The following is a 13,848-nucleotide window of genomic DNA, read 5'->3' on the forward strand; positions in this document are numbered from 1 at the left end:
AAACACCTGTGTGGGGTGGGGGACACTGCAGGGGCTGGCACGGCCACCATCATCCCGAGGGCCATGGGGACAGCAGTGGCAGGGCATGATGTCCCCACGCTGTCCTCGGGTGGCACCTTCAGCAGCCCAGGGAGGTCACACGCCATGGGGCAAAGTGCAGCTCCCAGATGGGGCTCAGCTGGTGCTGATGGCTCATTAATTATCAAGGTAATTAAGCCCCACAGTGCCAGGTGGGGTCAGGTCTCTGCCACAGGAGTGGCCCCTGCGCTGCAGCTCCAGACCCTGCTGTGAGTGCCCAGGTGAGTGTGGCTCAGGTCAGGTGTCCCCCACAGGGTGACAGGGGAGGATGGCCCTAAGGACCCCCAGAGCATGGCTTCTCACCTCCCCACTGCTCATCCCAGTGCTTCCCAGTATTCCCAGTCCAGCACAGGCAGGCAGTGGGTTGTTCCCCTCCCTCCCACCCTCTCTGGCAGGGTTGGTGCTTCAGGATCTTTCTGGGAACACTTGGGGACAGTCCCCACAGGCCAGGTCACTGGGGCCCAGTGCCCCCACTCTGTTTGTTTCCCAGCTGGTATCCCTGGAGCTGCTGGGCCCTTGGGATGGCCCTGACCTGGCCAGGCCAGCAGCAGCAGCACCTGGGGCTGTGCAAGGCTGGGGTGGGCACAGGGACTGCCCCTGCCCAGGGCTGGGGACCCCAGGGACCAGAACACCCCCTCATGTCCCTCCCTCTGTGCCAGCCCTGCACAGTCAGGGGCACAGGGAGCAGGGAGATTTCTCAGCCCTTTGAAAGGAGTAAGGACAGGCATGGTGCCAGCTGCCACAGGCCAGGGCTTTGGGGTTTGCCCCATTACTGTGTTGTGGGTGTCTCAGCTCTGTGCCAAGGGGTGGGAGCCAGGCTCTGGTGCCAGGGAGGAGGAGGATGAAGGCAGCAGCTCCCCTGGGGAAGCGCTTGCGACAGGTTCCCTCCTCGCACCTCTTACACCACCACCAGCTCAGGGTGCCAAGCAGTGCAAGGGCTGAGCGTCCTGGGTGTCCCCCCCCCCCCCCCCACAAAAGACAACACGAACACAGCTGAATTCAGGAGAGCTTCACTTAAATAAATATATTTACAGAGCAGCAGCTATTCCAGAGCAGGTTTGACCACACTCAGCCAGCGGAGTGCAAGGAGAGGCTGTGCCAGGCACCCTGGCAGCCTCTGCCCAGGCATTGACCTAGCGGGGTGCTGGGACCCCCGAGGGCTGGGGGGACAGTGGAGGGGACGGGCCAGGCCAGCCAGCCTCACTGTGACATCTTCTTGTAGGGCAGGGCAGGGAGGCTGCAGGGCAGGAGGTTCTGCAGGGGCAGCGAGCTCTTCTCCTCTTCCTTCTGCTCCTCCTCGGTGGCATCCAGGAGCTGCTGCATGTAGCACGAGGTGCCCAGCAGGACGTGGCCCGTGGCTTGCATGCTGAACAGTGCCCAGCGCAGGGCTTCCCTGGGCAGGGAGAAAGGGGTCAGTGTGCCACGGCAGGGCTGGGCAGTGTCCCCTGTCCCCAGAGTGTCCCCAAAGCCCCGCACTCACTTCACCAGGCGCCGGGCCCCGTAGCAGCGCAGGTCGTAGGACATGCTGTAGGTGCCATACAGGGTGGCTTTGACGTTGAGGCAGCCCAGGTCCTTCGGGTGGGTCTTGTACAGGTCGAAGGTGACGGAGGCGACGTCGATCCTGCGCGGGGGCTTGCGGGACAGGCTCATCTGGTAGCCACGTGTCTGCAGGAGAGCAGCACCACGGTCACCTGCTGCACCCCACCCTCCCAATCCCACCTCCAGCGTGGGACACACGGGACAAACCAGCCTCTCAGGGGTCCCCTCACCTTGGGGGCAGTCCAGCTCTGCCCCTTGCTCAGGGCCATCAGGGTTGTGCCCTCCTCCAGGGTCCGGAAGAAGGACTCAGTCTCCACGGCCGTGCCGTCCTCATCCAGCACCAGCACGATGGGCGCGGGCAGGGCCAGGGCGCTCTGGGCCTGCAGAGGGGCTGGGGGTCAGCAGGGCTGGGGACAGGCCCGGGGCGGGCAGACAGAGCCCGGACAGAGGGACGGACAGAGGGGCAAACAGACCTGGCGCAGCAGCTCGGCCAGGCTGGGGGCCATGACGCCCTTGCGCAGGCTGCGGTCCCCGTTGCACACGCGGTAGGGCCGGGGCCGTGGGGCCGGGCCCGCCAGCAGCTGCTGGGTCATGGAGGCGCTGGCTGAGACACATCTGGGAAGGGACACAGGCATTGGGGTGTTCTGAGAGCCAGCAGAACCCCCTGGCAGCGCCAGCACCCAGGGAGGGATCTGGGGGGATGTCCCCCATGCTGGGGACAGGGGGTCCATGGCACTTACTTGGACACGGGGGCAGCCAGGCGCTGGCTCAGGGATTTGGCGTAGTCCATCTTCCAAGGGGCACGGAGCAGCCTGTGGGAAGGAAGGACAGTGGTTCCTGTCAGCCCAAGATCTGTTCCCACCAGCACGTCCAACTCTGCTCCAGGGTTTCTTCCACTGCTTTCAGCTCCCGTTTGCTCCAGATCTCCCCACTGGCAATGCCGGTGACAGAATTGAGCCTGAGCTCTGTCACCGCTGCCTTTACAGGGGCTGGCCCTGCCCTTTGGCCAGGGCCAGGCCAGCGGTGGCCGCCCGGCCAGAGTCCCCTGCCAGCAGGGCTCTTGCGTAAAGGGACACGCGGGGGCTGAGTCAGCGCTGGAGCAAAGGTGAGACAGCAGCCCTGGGCTCCTGGGAGAGCACACTGGGGCTTTGGGGGTCAGGGACACCCATGGGAGCACCCCCAGCCCTGCTGATCCAGGGGTGTCTCCAGCCAGGAGCCTCACGGGGTCCAGCGGAGCTCCCATTCCCCATCCCCTCACCTCCAGGGAACAGCAGCTCTTCTCCCGAGGATCGAGCCCGTCCTCCTCACCTGCCCTTATGTACCTGTCACAGAGGCTCCTCCCCAGGCCGCACCCCTCCTGCTCGGCCGGGCCCAATGGGTCCGGTCCGGCTGAGGGGGGACCGGGAGCCGGGCGGGTCTGGCTGAGGAGGGACCGGGAGCCGGGCGGGTCCGGCCGGGGAAGGGCAGGCTGACAGGGGTGCCATCAATCCGTACAAACGTTCCCGTGGGTGTCACAGGACGGTGCCAGGCTGTTCCCAGGGGTGTCCAGGGACAGGAGGAGCAGCAGCGGCCACGAACCAAACCACGAGAAGTTCCCTCTGAACGCGAGGGAGAGCCTGTGCGCATGGAGGGCGGCAGAGCCCTGGCACAGCTGCCCAGGGATGTGGGGTCACCTGTCTGGAGCCATCCCAAACCCACCTGGACGTGTCCCTGTGTCACCTGCCCCACGTGTCCCTGCCAGAGCTCCCGAACATCCCCCGGTCCTGCGGCACGCGGTGCCCCGTCCCTGTGCGCTGGTGCGACCCGGGCACATCTGGAACCCTGCCCCTCCACGTGCACGCCCGCACACGCCCCCTGTGCAGATGTTGGCGCGTTCACGCGTCCACCTGTGCGCGCACACCTGCGCTCCGTCCATGCCGTGCGCGGCCCCTTTAAGAGACGCGCGGGAGGGCGGGGGGGGGTGCAGAGCGCGCGCTCTCCCCTCCCCTCGCCTCGCGCCGCCGGGCCCCGTCGCGCGCGGATGACGTCACGCCATGGCCGCCCTGCGCCGCCGCGAGTAGAGGCCGCTCCGCCGCCCCGTCCCGCGCTGCCGCCGCCGCCCCGCCGGCCCCCGCCGCCCCCGGCTCGCCCCCGCCGCGCCCCGCACCGCGCCGGGCCCCCGCCGCCCCCCGACACCGGTGAGCCGCCGCCCGTGCCGCTGCGGCCTAGCGCCGGGGAGGGGGGGCGGGCCCGGGCCCGGCGGGGGGGGGGAAGCGCGGGGCGGGGGCGGCACCGGGGAGGGGGGGGACGGGGGCAGCCCCGGGAGCGAGAATGGGGCGGGCGGCGGGGAGAGCAAGGGAGGGCCCGGCGGTGTTCTAGAGAGGGTCGGGGGGAGGCCGGAGAGCGCGGAAATGAATGAATTCCCCCGCTCGTTCGGGACCGGGAATGGGACGGGGCGGCCCCGGCCTCGGGGGGAGCCGGGGGACAGCGGGGCTCGGCAGGGACGCAGCGTGCAGGTGGCTCTGACTGTCCCCCTCGGCTGGCAGCGGGAGCAGGGACAGCGCCAGCAGCCGCGGCCTGGGGGCACGGCAGGAGAGCCCCGCCTGGCAGGAGAGGAGAGCCCCGGAGGTGAGGGGGCACCGCGGGGGCACAGCCGGAGAGCCCCGCCTGGCAGGAGAGCAGCCTCGGAGGTGAGGGGGCACCGTGGGGGCACGCACCGGGCACCACAGCAGCGCCTGCACCTGGGGCAGCCCCGAGGGGGCTTGGGGTTTGTCACCTGCAGGGTCCGTTCTGAATGAGTCTGGGGTTTGTCCACCTGCAGGGTCAGCTCTGAAATGGGTTTGGGGTTTGTCACTCATGGGGTCAGTCCTGGGATGGGTTTGGGGTTTGTCACGCATGGGGTCAATTCTGGGATGAGTTTGGTGTTTGTCACCTGTGGGGTGAGTTCTGAATGGGTTTGGGGTTTGTCACCTGCAGGGTCAGCTCTGAAATGGGTTTGGGGTTTTTCACTCATGGGGTCAGGTCTCAGGTGGGTTTGGTGTCCATCACCTGTGGGGTCAGTTCTGGGATGGGTTTGGAATTTGTCACTCATGGAGTCAGTTCTGAGATTTGGGGTCCATTACCTTTGGGGTCAGCTCTCAGTGGGTTTGGGGTCCATCACCTTTGGGGTCAGCTCTCAGTGGCTTTGGGGTTTGTTACTCATGGGTTCAGCTCTCAGGTGGGTCTGGGGTCAGCTCTCAGGTGAGTCTCTCAGAGCTGCTCAAGGGCAGCACCTCCAGGCTGTGAATTCTTTCTTCCTAAGGTTTGCCTGAATTCAGGGAAAGGGTCCCAGTTTATCTTTGCCAAACTGCTGATCCAATATCAGTCTTTTGAGTGGGATTATCCCAAATCCTGCTGGACCCAGGTATGACCCTCTGGTTGTCTCTTCCTGAGGCCCTGAGAACTCACACTCAGTGTTTGCTGGGGGAGAGCTGCAGGAAGGAGCTGTAGGAAAATCAGCTGTGCTGGGAAAACAAACTGCAGCTGCCTTTCCCTTCAGGTGCCCACCACAAATCCATGGGGAACATTCCCCATTGGAGCTCTCTGAGCTCTGCTTCAGACCCAGCTCCTGGAAGTGCCTCTCAGCACCAAACTGACCCCACAGGGCAGCTGAGTTTGGGCATTAAAGGGTGCCCTGAGAGCTGCTGAGTTCCCTGGGCATCCTGCACCTCAGAGCTCCCTAAGGATGGCAGAGAAATGAGGATTTTAGTTCATTAACCCTGTTGGCAGCTGGAATTGCAGTCAGGGCAGGGCTGCACACAGGTTCATCTTCTCAGTGTTCTGTGTTTCCCCTCTCCTGGATCCTGAGGAATTGATTTCCTGCTGTCACTGCTCCTCCACATTTTTCCCTGTGTTGGTTTCTGCTTTATCTCTGCTTTTGCAGTTGTTTGTTCCCTGAACCTTTGTGTGCTGCCCTTCTCTCCTCCCCTGTCCTGTCAGCACTGTTCCCTCTGCTCTGCTCCCTCCTGGCTCCTGCCTGCCCTTCCACCCTGCTCCAGGGCTTTGCTGCCCTGCTTTACCCCCTGGATTTCATGGATCTGATTCACAGCAGCTCTTTGGCTTTTAGGAAGTGGATTTTACCCTTTTATCCCAAAGATTTCAGCCTGAAGGAAAAAGCTTCCTCTCTTCTTTCCTTCCCGTGTGTCCTGTGACCTCCCCAGGGCTGTCAGAGCACAAAAATTGGGAATGCACTTGGTTCTTCATATCCATGAACATTTGTAGGATTTTGAGGCTGAAATTGATGGCTCTGCCCAGCTCCAGGTTTTGTAGTAACTCAGTTCCTGCCTGGAATTTCTTCCTTTTTAATTTTGCACCTTTTGTGCTGTTTAATTAACAACAGAGAATAAATTGGGCCTGATTTTGCAAAAGGAGCTGCTGGGTAAAAATTCCTGCTCTGACTCCTCTGGCCTTGTTAAATCAAAAGTGTGAGGTTCAGGATTTTATTTAAAATGTATCCTGGTGAGGTGGAAGTGGATTTTTAAAAGCAATTCAAGTAGCAAAGGGCTTTTCTCTGCCTGCCTTTAGTGCAAGGCTGCTCAATCCCAGTGCTTTCAGTTCAAAAATCTTGGGTGTCATTAAGCTTTGATAAAAATATCTTATAAAGGAAGTGAGGCAGGTGAGTTTAAATTGCTGGAGCATGTCCACAAGTTTCTCCTCCCGTTTTTAGGGTGGAAATGTGTGATTTGAAATGTTTCTAAGAAGGTTGGGAGGCTTTAGCAGGAACAAATTGGCTCTTTCCTGGTGCATCCAGGCACGGTGAGATGGCCAGGTAGGAGGAGCATCTCTGTCCCACCTTGTGCAAGCCATGGGACTCTGATCAATTCCAGTGAAGCATAAATTCATCCTTCATTCCCTAATTTGAGATACTCCAGAGCCCAGGCTGTGAAACTTCCAAGTCACTGATGTGTTGGGGAACTAAGAGCTCCTCACTCCTGGGAACTTCTGCTGCCAGACCCTCAATTTCTTCCCTGAGAAGCTGTGACCTGCTTTGAAGAGGCTTTCAGCTCACTGAGCCATGCCCAAATCATTCCAAAAGCAGGGAAAGACCCTTTTTTTTTGCCTGAAAATGCCCATTATTGATTGCATTTGCTTCCTGTGGCAAGACTGGCCCAGCTCATTTAGCCTGGGAGCAGGAGAGGTTTGTGAGCCTGGATGGAATTCCCAGTGCCCTGTGCTGCTCCAGGCTGCTTCAGACACTCAGGAAAGGAAGATTTGACACACTTTGAGCAAAAGGAGCTGGTTTTGGAGCAGAAATAGTTGTGCAGCTGGGACCAAAGGCAGCTTTGCCTGAATTTGGAAGATTTTTCAAGATAAAAGGCTGCTCAGTGAGAGGCATTAATACATCCTTGCCTCTTGCCTGAGCTGCAAGTCAAACAAGCTTAGCTGGGGCTTAGGAGAGTTAATTTTTTGCTTTTATAACTGGTTTTGAACTAGGAAGAAACTGCCTTAGTTTTACGGCACAAAAAAGGGCCAAGTTTATGGTAAGGGAGGGATGAAACCTGGGGGTTTCTGCTCTGCCACTTCTGTCACTGCTGCTTGAGTTAAAATACTTCCATGGAGCCAATTTTTCTCAGTTTTTTATGATATTTATCTTTGTGTTTCTCTAAAGGACAGCAGAAAGCAATTTAAGAAACCCCAAATGTACAAAAACTCCAAACAACCCCTATAAAACACCTCAAAATCCCCAAAAACCTTTCAGGATTTCAGAGATCTGGGATCAGTTGTGATTTGCAGATTTAAAACCTCTCCAGAAAAACCTCTCACAATTACAGAGATTTGGGATAAATTGTGATTTGCAGATTTAAAAACCATCTCAAAAAAACCCCAACCCTTGCAAAATTCAAAAAATTTAGAATAAATTGATTTGCAGATTAAGACAACACTTAAAACTGGAGTTAAACTTGTCCTGTTCCATCATCAGGCAGTTTTCCTTTTAATTTCCAACTCCCAATTTTTTTTCCTGCTGCTGATTTTACCTTTGGACATCTGGGCTTTGTTTTGGGATATTTCCATGCAGGATAAGATTGCTGCCAAAATCTGCTTTGTTGGTTTTGGGGAATCTTGGAGCAGCAGCCCAATCCCTGAATCCAAGGAAATACACCCTAAAAAACCCTCCCTGCCTGGATTTTGTGAACCCTTCTCACTTGGGCCATCATTTATTGTGTTTCTTATCATTTCTGCTGATGGAAATTAATAGGAAATGATTACAACTGCTGGATGCTGTGGATTTTATAAAAGCTGCTGTGCAGGTCAATGTTTTGTATTTCAATGTTTTATATTCCTCACCATCAGAACATATTTGTTTCCTCCCATCCCTCTAAAGGTCTCCATGTCAAACACAAAAAGCCATTTGCTTCACTTAAATACCTTTTTTTTTTCCTTATTTTTTTGATGCTGCTCATTTGCAAGAAAACAGAAAACAAATTTCCTGAGTCCACGTGGCCCTGGCAGATTTGATATTTGTGGTGGCCTCTCTGGGCTGACCTTTGTGTTCACACAAAGTCACTTCTCAGGCACTTGGGCAATTAAAATCCCCACTCTGAGCTGGCTCCTAAAGCCAATAATGATCTGTGCAGGAATTTATGAGCTCAGCATCAGGCCTGATGTGCTCAATAAGGAGATGATTGGTTCAGCTCCATCCTGGGGAACTGCTCAGAGCTGTTGTCACCAGGAGGCAACTTCTGGCTTTTCATTTGGGTTTGACCTTGTCAGGGAAATCCGAACTTTGCTGGTGAGCCAGAACCAACCTCAGTGTGCAAGGAAGCTCAAAATGGGGATTTTCTGCTGCTCTGGGCCCTGCTGATGCTGAGATCATCTCGTGTTTATCAATTCACTGATAGCAGCAGGGCCTTGGGGAGAGCACAGTCAGCCCTAAAATACAGCTTAAGGTGCTTCTGGGAGTGGTTTGGATTTATTTTCTGGTTTTAACTCCTCTGCAGACCTCCCACAGTATAAGGAACAGCATTTTCTGGAGTGGGACTTTGATCTTGGGAGTTTGCAGCAAATTCTGTTCGTTACCAAGAGATTTTGGGGGTTCAGGTGCTGGGAAGGCTCAGTTTGCTTTACTTGGGGCAGTGTTTGGTGTGTCTGGGTGGCTTTTTGATGGGAAATCACCTCTCCTGTGCAAAACCAGTTGGACAAATAGGGAAAAGTGTCAGGAAAAGGTGAAATAGCACCTTAATAAGAGATTAGTAATCTCTGATTTCATGGTAGATTGCTGGGTGTGTTTCAAGGAGCAACCAGAGTCTGACATTTGTAGCATTTCTGCTCCAAGGGTTTTTAAAATAACAGGTAAAACTCTGCTCATTTATGCCATGGGTTTGTGGCAGCACTAAATGAACTTGCAGAGAGCAGCTGGATTAAAACATGAAAATGAAGATGATTTGTAATTCTATGGCTTTTTTTAAGGGTATTTAGAGCTTTTGTGTGGATGTGACCCAGTCAGCCCAGCCATTTCCAGTCAGGCACTTCTTTAATTTATCGGATTTTTGTTTCTGGAGTAAAAGAAATTAATGTACAGCCCAGGTTTTTTCCCTGTTTTGCACCTTGACCTTTTCTGTTGTATTTATTTGCTTTTTTCTTGATGGACATGGCATTTTTAACTTCCACCAAGCACATGTTTAGACATTTTCTGGGAAGGTCTCTGTACAGGCAGCTGGATCTGCTGCTCTGAAGGAATTTGGGGATCTTTACTGAGGGTTCTGCCCCCTCAGGTGAGACCCCAGCCCAGGGGGATCAGAGGATGGAGCAGCTCTGCTGGGAGGAAAGGCTGCCAGAGCTGGGAATGTTCACCTGGAGAGGAGAAACCTTGGGGCCTGCAGGATGGAGAGGGACTTTGGAGAAGGGATGGGGGACAGGACACAGGGAATGGCCTCAGGCTGAAGGAGTGCAGGGATAGGTGGGATTTTGGGCAGGAATTGTTCCCTGGGAGGGTGGGCAGGCCCTGGCACAGGTGCCCAGAGAAGCTGTGGCTGCCCCTGGATCCCTGGCAGTGCCCAAGGATGGGCTTTGGAGCAGCCTGGGACAGTGGAAGGTGTCCCTGCCATGGCAGGGGTGGGATGGGATCCATGAAATTCCAACCTCAAGCTCTGTCATTGTCTGTGAAGGGCAGCACACTCCAGTCTGGGGCAATATTGCAACCAGTTCTTTGTGCAGTTTAAACTCTGAATTCCCCTCTTTAAGGATCTCTGAGAAACCATATTCTGAATTTCTGGCATCCCAGAATGGTTTTGGGGTGGAGGGGACCTTAAAGCTCCTCTCCCTCCAAACCCCTGCCACGGCCAGGGTTGGGTTCCTCAGGGCCCCATCCAGCCTGGCTTCCCAGGAGCTCCAAGAACCTTTCCTTGGGAAGCAAAGCACCAGGAGAAGGATCCCTGAGGGTGGGTGAGGTTTCCCTGCTTGCCCCGTGTGCTGCCCATAACCAGAGCTGCTCTCTCCTGCAGGCTCGCGGGGACTGATGGACGTTCCCGACAGCCCGGAGCGAAACCCCTGCTCTCCTGAGGAAGAGGACCAGCAGCTTTCTGATGAGGAGGTCCTGAAGGAGAGCGGCTCAGAGCGGGAACTCGATGGGGAGGGTGGCCAGGGGAGCCTCCTGGGCGAGGAGGAGGAGGCAGGCAGGGCCCTGAGCCGCGGGGAGGAGGAGGAGGAGGAGAACCACTCGGACGAGGAGGATCGGCTGAGCGAGGCCAAGTCGCAGGAATCCGACACCAACGAGCAGGGCGTGGAGCTGAAGAGCCCCCGGCCCCGAAAGGGGGAGGAGGAAGACAGGACAAACGACCTGGAAGTGTCCTCTGTCACCAGGGAGCTGGATGAGCACGAGCTGGACTATGATGAGGAGGTTCCCGAGGAACCCAGCGCTGCTGCTGCAGAGGAGGACGGGGAGAAAGCTGCTGGGGAGGATGATGAGGAAGAGGAGAAAGGAGATGATGCCCCTGAAGATGAGAAGAAATCCAGCAGCAAAAGTGATGATGAGAAGGACGGGCAGGATCCCCTCAAGGAGAAGAAGAAAGAAGAGGATGATGGGGAAATTGATGATGGAGAAATTGATGTAAGTAGGAGGTGGGCAGAGCCCTGGGGTGGTTCAGAGCTGGTTGCTTCTCCCACTGCAATTCCTTCCTCCCCCTGGTGGGAATATCCCTGTCCCTGGTGTACAGGGAACCCTTTTCCCTGGAGGTAAGGCCAGAGCATGGAGCAGGCCCTGGTCTCAGGGGTTCCTGTGCTGAACCAAAACTTTGTGCCAGAGCCATCGGAATGAGCTTTGTTACCTCTCAATGTGGGGAGGCTCCAGAGCTGTAAGAAACTGCCCTGCCTCAGCTCCAGGGGGACTTGGGAATGATGCTGACAGCAAATCCCATGGATTTGGGTGGCCAGGAGCTGTTCACATTGAGGGGCTGGTGCTGGGGGTGGTTGTGCTGCTCAGACCCTGATCCTGGGCTGTTCCAGCAGTATCTGGATGCATGGAAGGGCAATGGAGGGTGCTGTGGTTTCTGGAAAATACCCAAGGCGTGGTTTGGATATAGGGTCAGGGATGTGCAGTGTTTCACAGCCCTGAACCAACCAAGATACTCTGAAAAATCAGAAGTGGGGTTTAGTTGCAGGTGGGGATTAGGGAACATCTCACCTTTAGCTATGGCTGTGCTCAGCAGGGAGCTCTGCAGAGCAGCAGCTGTTCTGTGCAGCTTAACAGCAATTTCCTCCTTCTCTATGAAGAAAACAGGGCAAAGCAATTCCACTAAAACCCCTCCTATGGGCTCCTGGTCTGGAAGTGCATCCCAGAGGGGGGAATGTAAGGAGGAGCTGCTGGTGCAGAGCACCTGGGCTGGCTCCCCATTCCAGAACTGCAGCTGCACAGCTGGGCTGGGGTATGGGACTGTCCTGGGGACAGCAGGGAAGCCCTGGAGTGACCTGGGGTCACTGCTGGGGCTCCTCAGCTGAGCAGGGGAGATGCTCTGTCCTTGCAGCCCCATTCCTGTGGGTCTGACCTGGCCACAGGAGCCTGGGAAGCTCCTGGAGCCTCGCTGCACGCACCCTCCTCCCTTTTCTCTAAAGAATCATGTTTGGTGTGGTTTTCACTCTTCATAATTCATTGACAAGTTTAATTGCTTTCAAAAATGACATCGTTTTTCTCCCTCATGCCCATCCTGGCAGGTGATTTTGTTCAACACGTGCTTTCCAAAGGTTTTGTGTATTCCTGAATCAGTTAGAAGGAATCCCAGTATGTTATGGGCAGAAAAAAAAAATCCTGGAGTCCTGACTCCATGCCTGCTCCTTGATTAAAATATGAATGCTCTCCTTTGGAGCCTGAGGCATTCTTGGGAGCTCTCCTCACAAAGCAGGAGATGAATCTGTAGCCTGGTTTTCATACATTAACTCATAACAGCATTCTCAGCTGCCTGATTCCAAGGAGACCTCCCAGAAATAAATACTTCCCCTTTTGTTGCAGACTTCACACAGCTCTTTTGAAAGCAGCAGAGTGGAGCTGGTTCTCCCATTCATGCAGCACTGAAAGCCAGCCCCAGCTTTGGGGAAAACTTCAAGCTCTGCATTTTCTTCTGCTTTCAGCCTCCTGGCGTGGAGGGAGGGGAATATTAATGCAAATTTTAATTGGAATATAAGTGCAGGCTTTTAAATCCGTTGCTGTTGAGGAGAGCTGTGTCCCTGGCTGGCTCAGGAATGCAGCAGCAGAGGCTCTTCACCCTCCTCTCCATGCTCCCGGGTTTGTCTGCAGCCAAGGGATGGCTTTTTCCTTCTTGCCAGCTGCTCAGTGGATCAAAGGAGGGAGTTTTCCTCATCTTTTGCACCCAGGGAATGGCTGTTGCCAGGCAGAGGGAAGGCCCATCCAGATGCTCCCTCTTCACATGTTTCACATGCTGAAAACAGGGAAATGGAGGCAGAGAAAGAGGGAAAAGCAGGGTGTCCTTTGGGATAAAATCCTGATTTCCTGGCCAGGTACCTGTGACACCTCTCTGGTCTTTGTACCTTTGCCTCCTGCATCCCCAGCTCCTTTCAGCTCCTTTGGGCTTTTCAAGTGTAGCCTAACAAAGCTGGGGAAAGTTTTCTTTTTTCCTTGGAGAAAGGAGAAAATGCTGGTATTTCAAAGTTCCAAGAACTTTTCTTCTGGAGGTGTTTCATGGCTGTTATTTCTTAATCCTGGAGCAGCCTCCAGCTACCAGAATTCATTCCTGGGGCTGCAGTCCCTGGGGATGAGGCAGAGTTTTGTTTGAGCTGGTTCCCAACTCCAGTTTGGAGCTGAGGAGTAGAAGGGAAGGTGGAGATGACTGGAAGAAATCTGTTGGATTTATCCTGAAAAGTTCCTTTGTGAGATTGTCCCTGGAGAGGGACTTTAGACAGGGGCATCGAGTGATAGAATGAGGTGGAACTGGCAGGATAAATTTGGATATTGGGAAGGAATTCCTCCCTGGGAGGGTGGGCAGGCCCTGGCACAGGTGCCCAGAGCAGCTGGGGCTGCCCCTGCATCCCTGGCAGTGCCCAAGGCCAGGCTGGATGGGGTTTGGAGCACCCTGGGACAGTGGAAGATGCTTTTACAGCCACCTGGAATCTTCTGTCCTCACCTTGTGCAGGTGCTCTGGGGCATTCCTGTAACCTGACCTTGTTTTTCTCCTGTGGTTTTGCCCCAGGGTGGCTCTCAGTGTTTGAACAAGACTGGGAAATGTCAGGTCCTGCAGGGCATGCCCCACATGAAATGTCAGCTTTGTGTGTCTGTTCCAGGATGATGACTTGGAAGAAGGGGAGGTTAAAGACCCCAACGACAGGAAGGTGAGGCCCAGGCCCACCTGCCGCTTCTTCATGAAAGGTAACCCCACCCTGGGGGCTGGGAGGAGCCAGAGCTGCTGCCCTTGCTCCTGGTTGGGGAATTTTCTTCTCCATTAAGCTGCTGTTACATGATAAATTCTGCCCCAAGCGTCCTCAGTGTCAACTTGCTGTTTGTTGGTGGCCAAAGCTGAATTTTCGTGGAGCCACTACACAAAAAGGGCTTTGCCCTCAGCGTGGTGAGCCTGGAGGAGGTGAATAAAGGGAGACTTGCAGGGGTTTTTGGAATAAAACACACAGGTTGTGGCTGCTCCATCCAAGGCCAGGCTGGACAGGGCTTGGAGCAGCCTGGGGTAGTGGAAAGTGTTGGGATTGGAATTGGATGGGCTTTAAGGCCCTTCCAGCCCAAACCATTCCATGATTCTGTCCCAGTTTGTTTGGGAT

General features: G+C 55.5%; 2 protein-coding genes across 6 annotated transcripts in view; one reads left to right on the forward strand and one right to left on the reverse strand.

Moving 5' to 3' along the window:
* Nucleotides 1–1,087: 1,087 nt before the first annotated feature.
* On the reverse strand, nucleotides 1,088–3,589 carry CIDEC (cell death inducing DFFA like effector c). Of its 2 annotated transcripts, none has more exons than XM_036390161.1 (6): nucleotides 3,504–3,589; nucleotides 2,358–2,429; nucleotides 2,091–2,232; nucleotides 1,848–1,997; nucleotides 1,559–1,743; nucleotides 1,088–1,471 (listed from the first exon to the last, which is right to left on the reverse strand). In XM_036390161.1, the coding sequence occupies exons 1-6, from the start codon at nucleotides 3,530–3,532 to the stop codon at nucleotides 1,279–1,281; spliced, it is 771 nt and encodes a 256-aa protein (XP_036246054.1). In that variant the 5' UTR covers nucleotides 3,533–3,589; the 3' UTR covers nucleotides 1,088–1,278. The 2 variants fall into 2 exon arrangements, with proteins under 2 accessions (XP_036246054.1, XP_036246055.1); XM_036390162.1 differs by having other exon boundaries at nucleotides 3,518–3,569.
* Nucleotides 3,590–4,133: 544 nt separating this feature from the next.
* The window catches only part of ZC3H18 (zinc finger CCCH-type containing 18), a 46,893-nt gene continuing 37,178 nt past the window's right edge, over nucleotides 4,134–13,848 (forward strand). For all 4 annotated transcript variants that reach the window (XM_036390137.2, XM_036390138.2, XM_036390139.2 and 1 more), the window contains exons 1-3: nucleotides 4,134–4,286; nucleotides 10,077–10,681; nucleotides 13,363–13,447. In XM_036390137.2, the coding sequence (XP_036246030.1) occupies nucleotides 10,091–10,681; nucleotides 13,363–13,447 (676 nt within the window). In that variant the 5' untranslated portion in view covers nucleotides 4,134–4,286; nucleotides 10,077–10,090. The remainder of the gene's footprint in view (nucleotides 4,287–10,076; nucleotides 10,682–13,362; nucleotides 13,448–13,848) is intronic.

Source organism: Molothrus ater, chromosome 12 (assembly GCF_012460135.2).
Source record: "Molothrus ater isolate BHLD 08-10-18 breed brown headed cowbird chromosome 12, BPBGC_Mater_1.1, whole genome shotgun sequence".
NCBI lineage: Eukaryota > Metazoa > Chordata > Aves > Passeriformes > Icteridae > Molothrus > Molothrus ater.

What these genes read in the sequence shown, in the direction of transcription:
- CIDEC (XM_036390161.1), bottom strand. Translation starts at nt 3,532, where the DNA reads ATGGACGGAGCGCAGGTGTGCGCGCACAG. An exon ending in CTGGCTGCCCCCGTGTCCAA is followed by an intron (nt 2,233 to 2,357) that starts GTAAGTGCCATG and finishes GTCCCTTCCCAG; the next exon opens with ATGTGTCTCAGCCAGCGCCT. An exon ending in TGGCCGAGCTGCTGCGCCAG is followed by an intron (nt 1,998 to 2,090) that starts GTCTGTTTGCCC and finishes GCCCCTCTGCAG; the next exon opens with GCCCAGAGCGCCCTGGCCCT.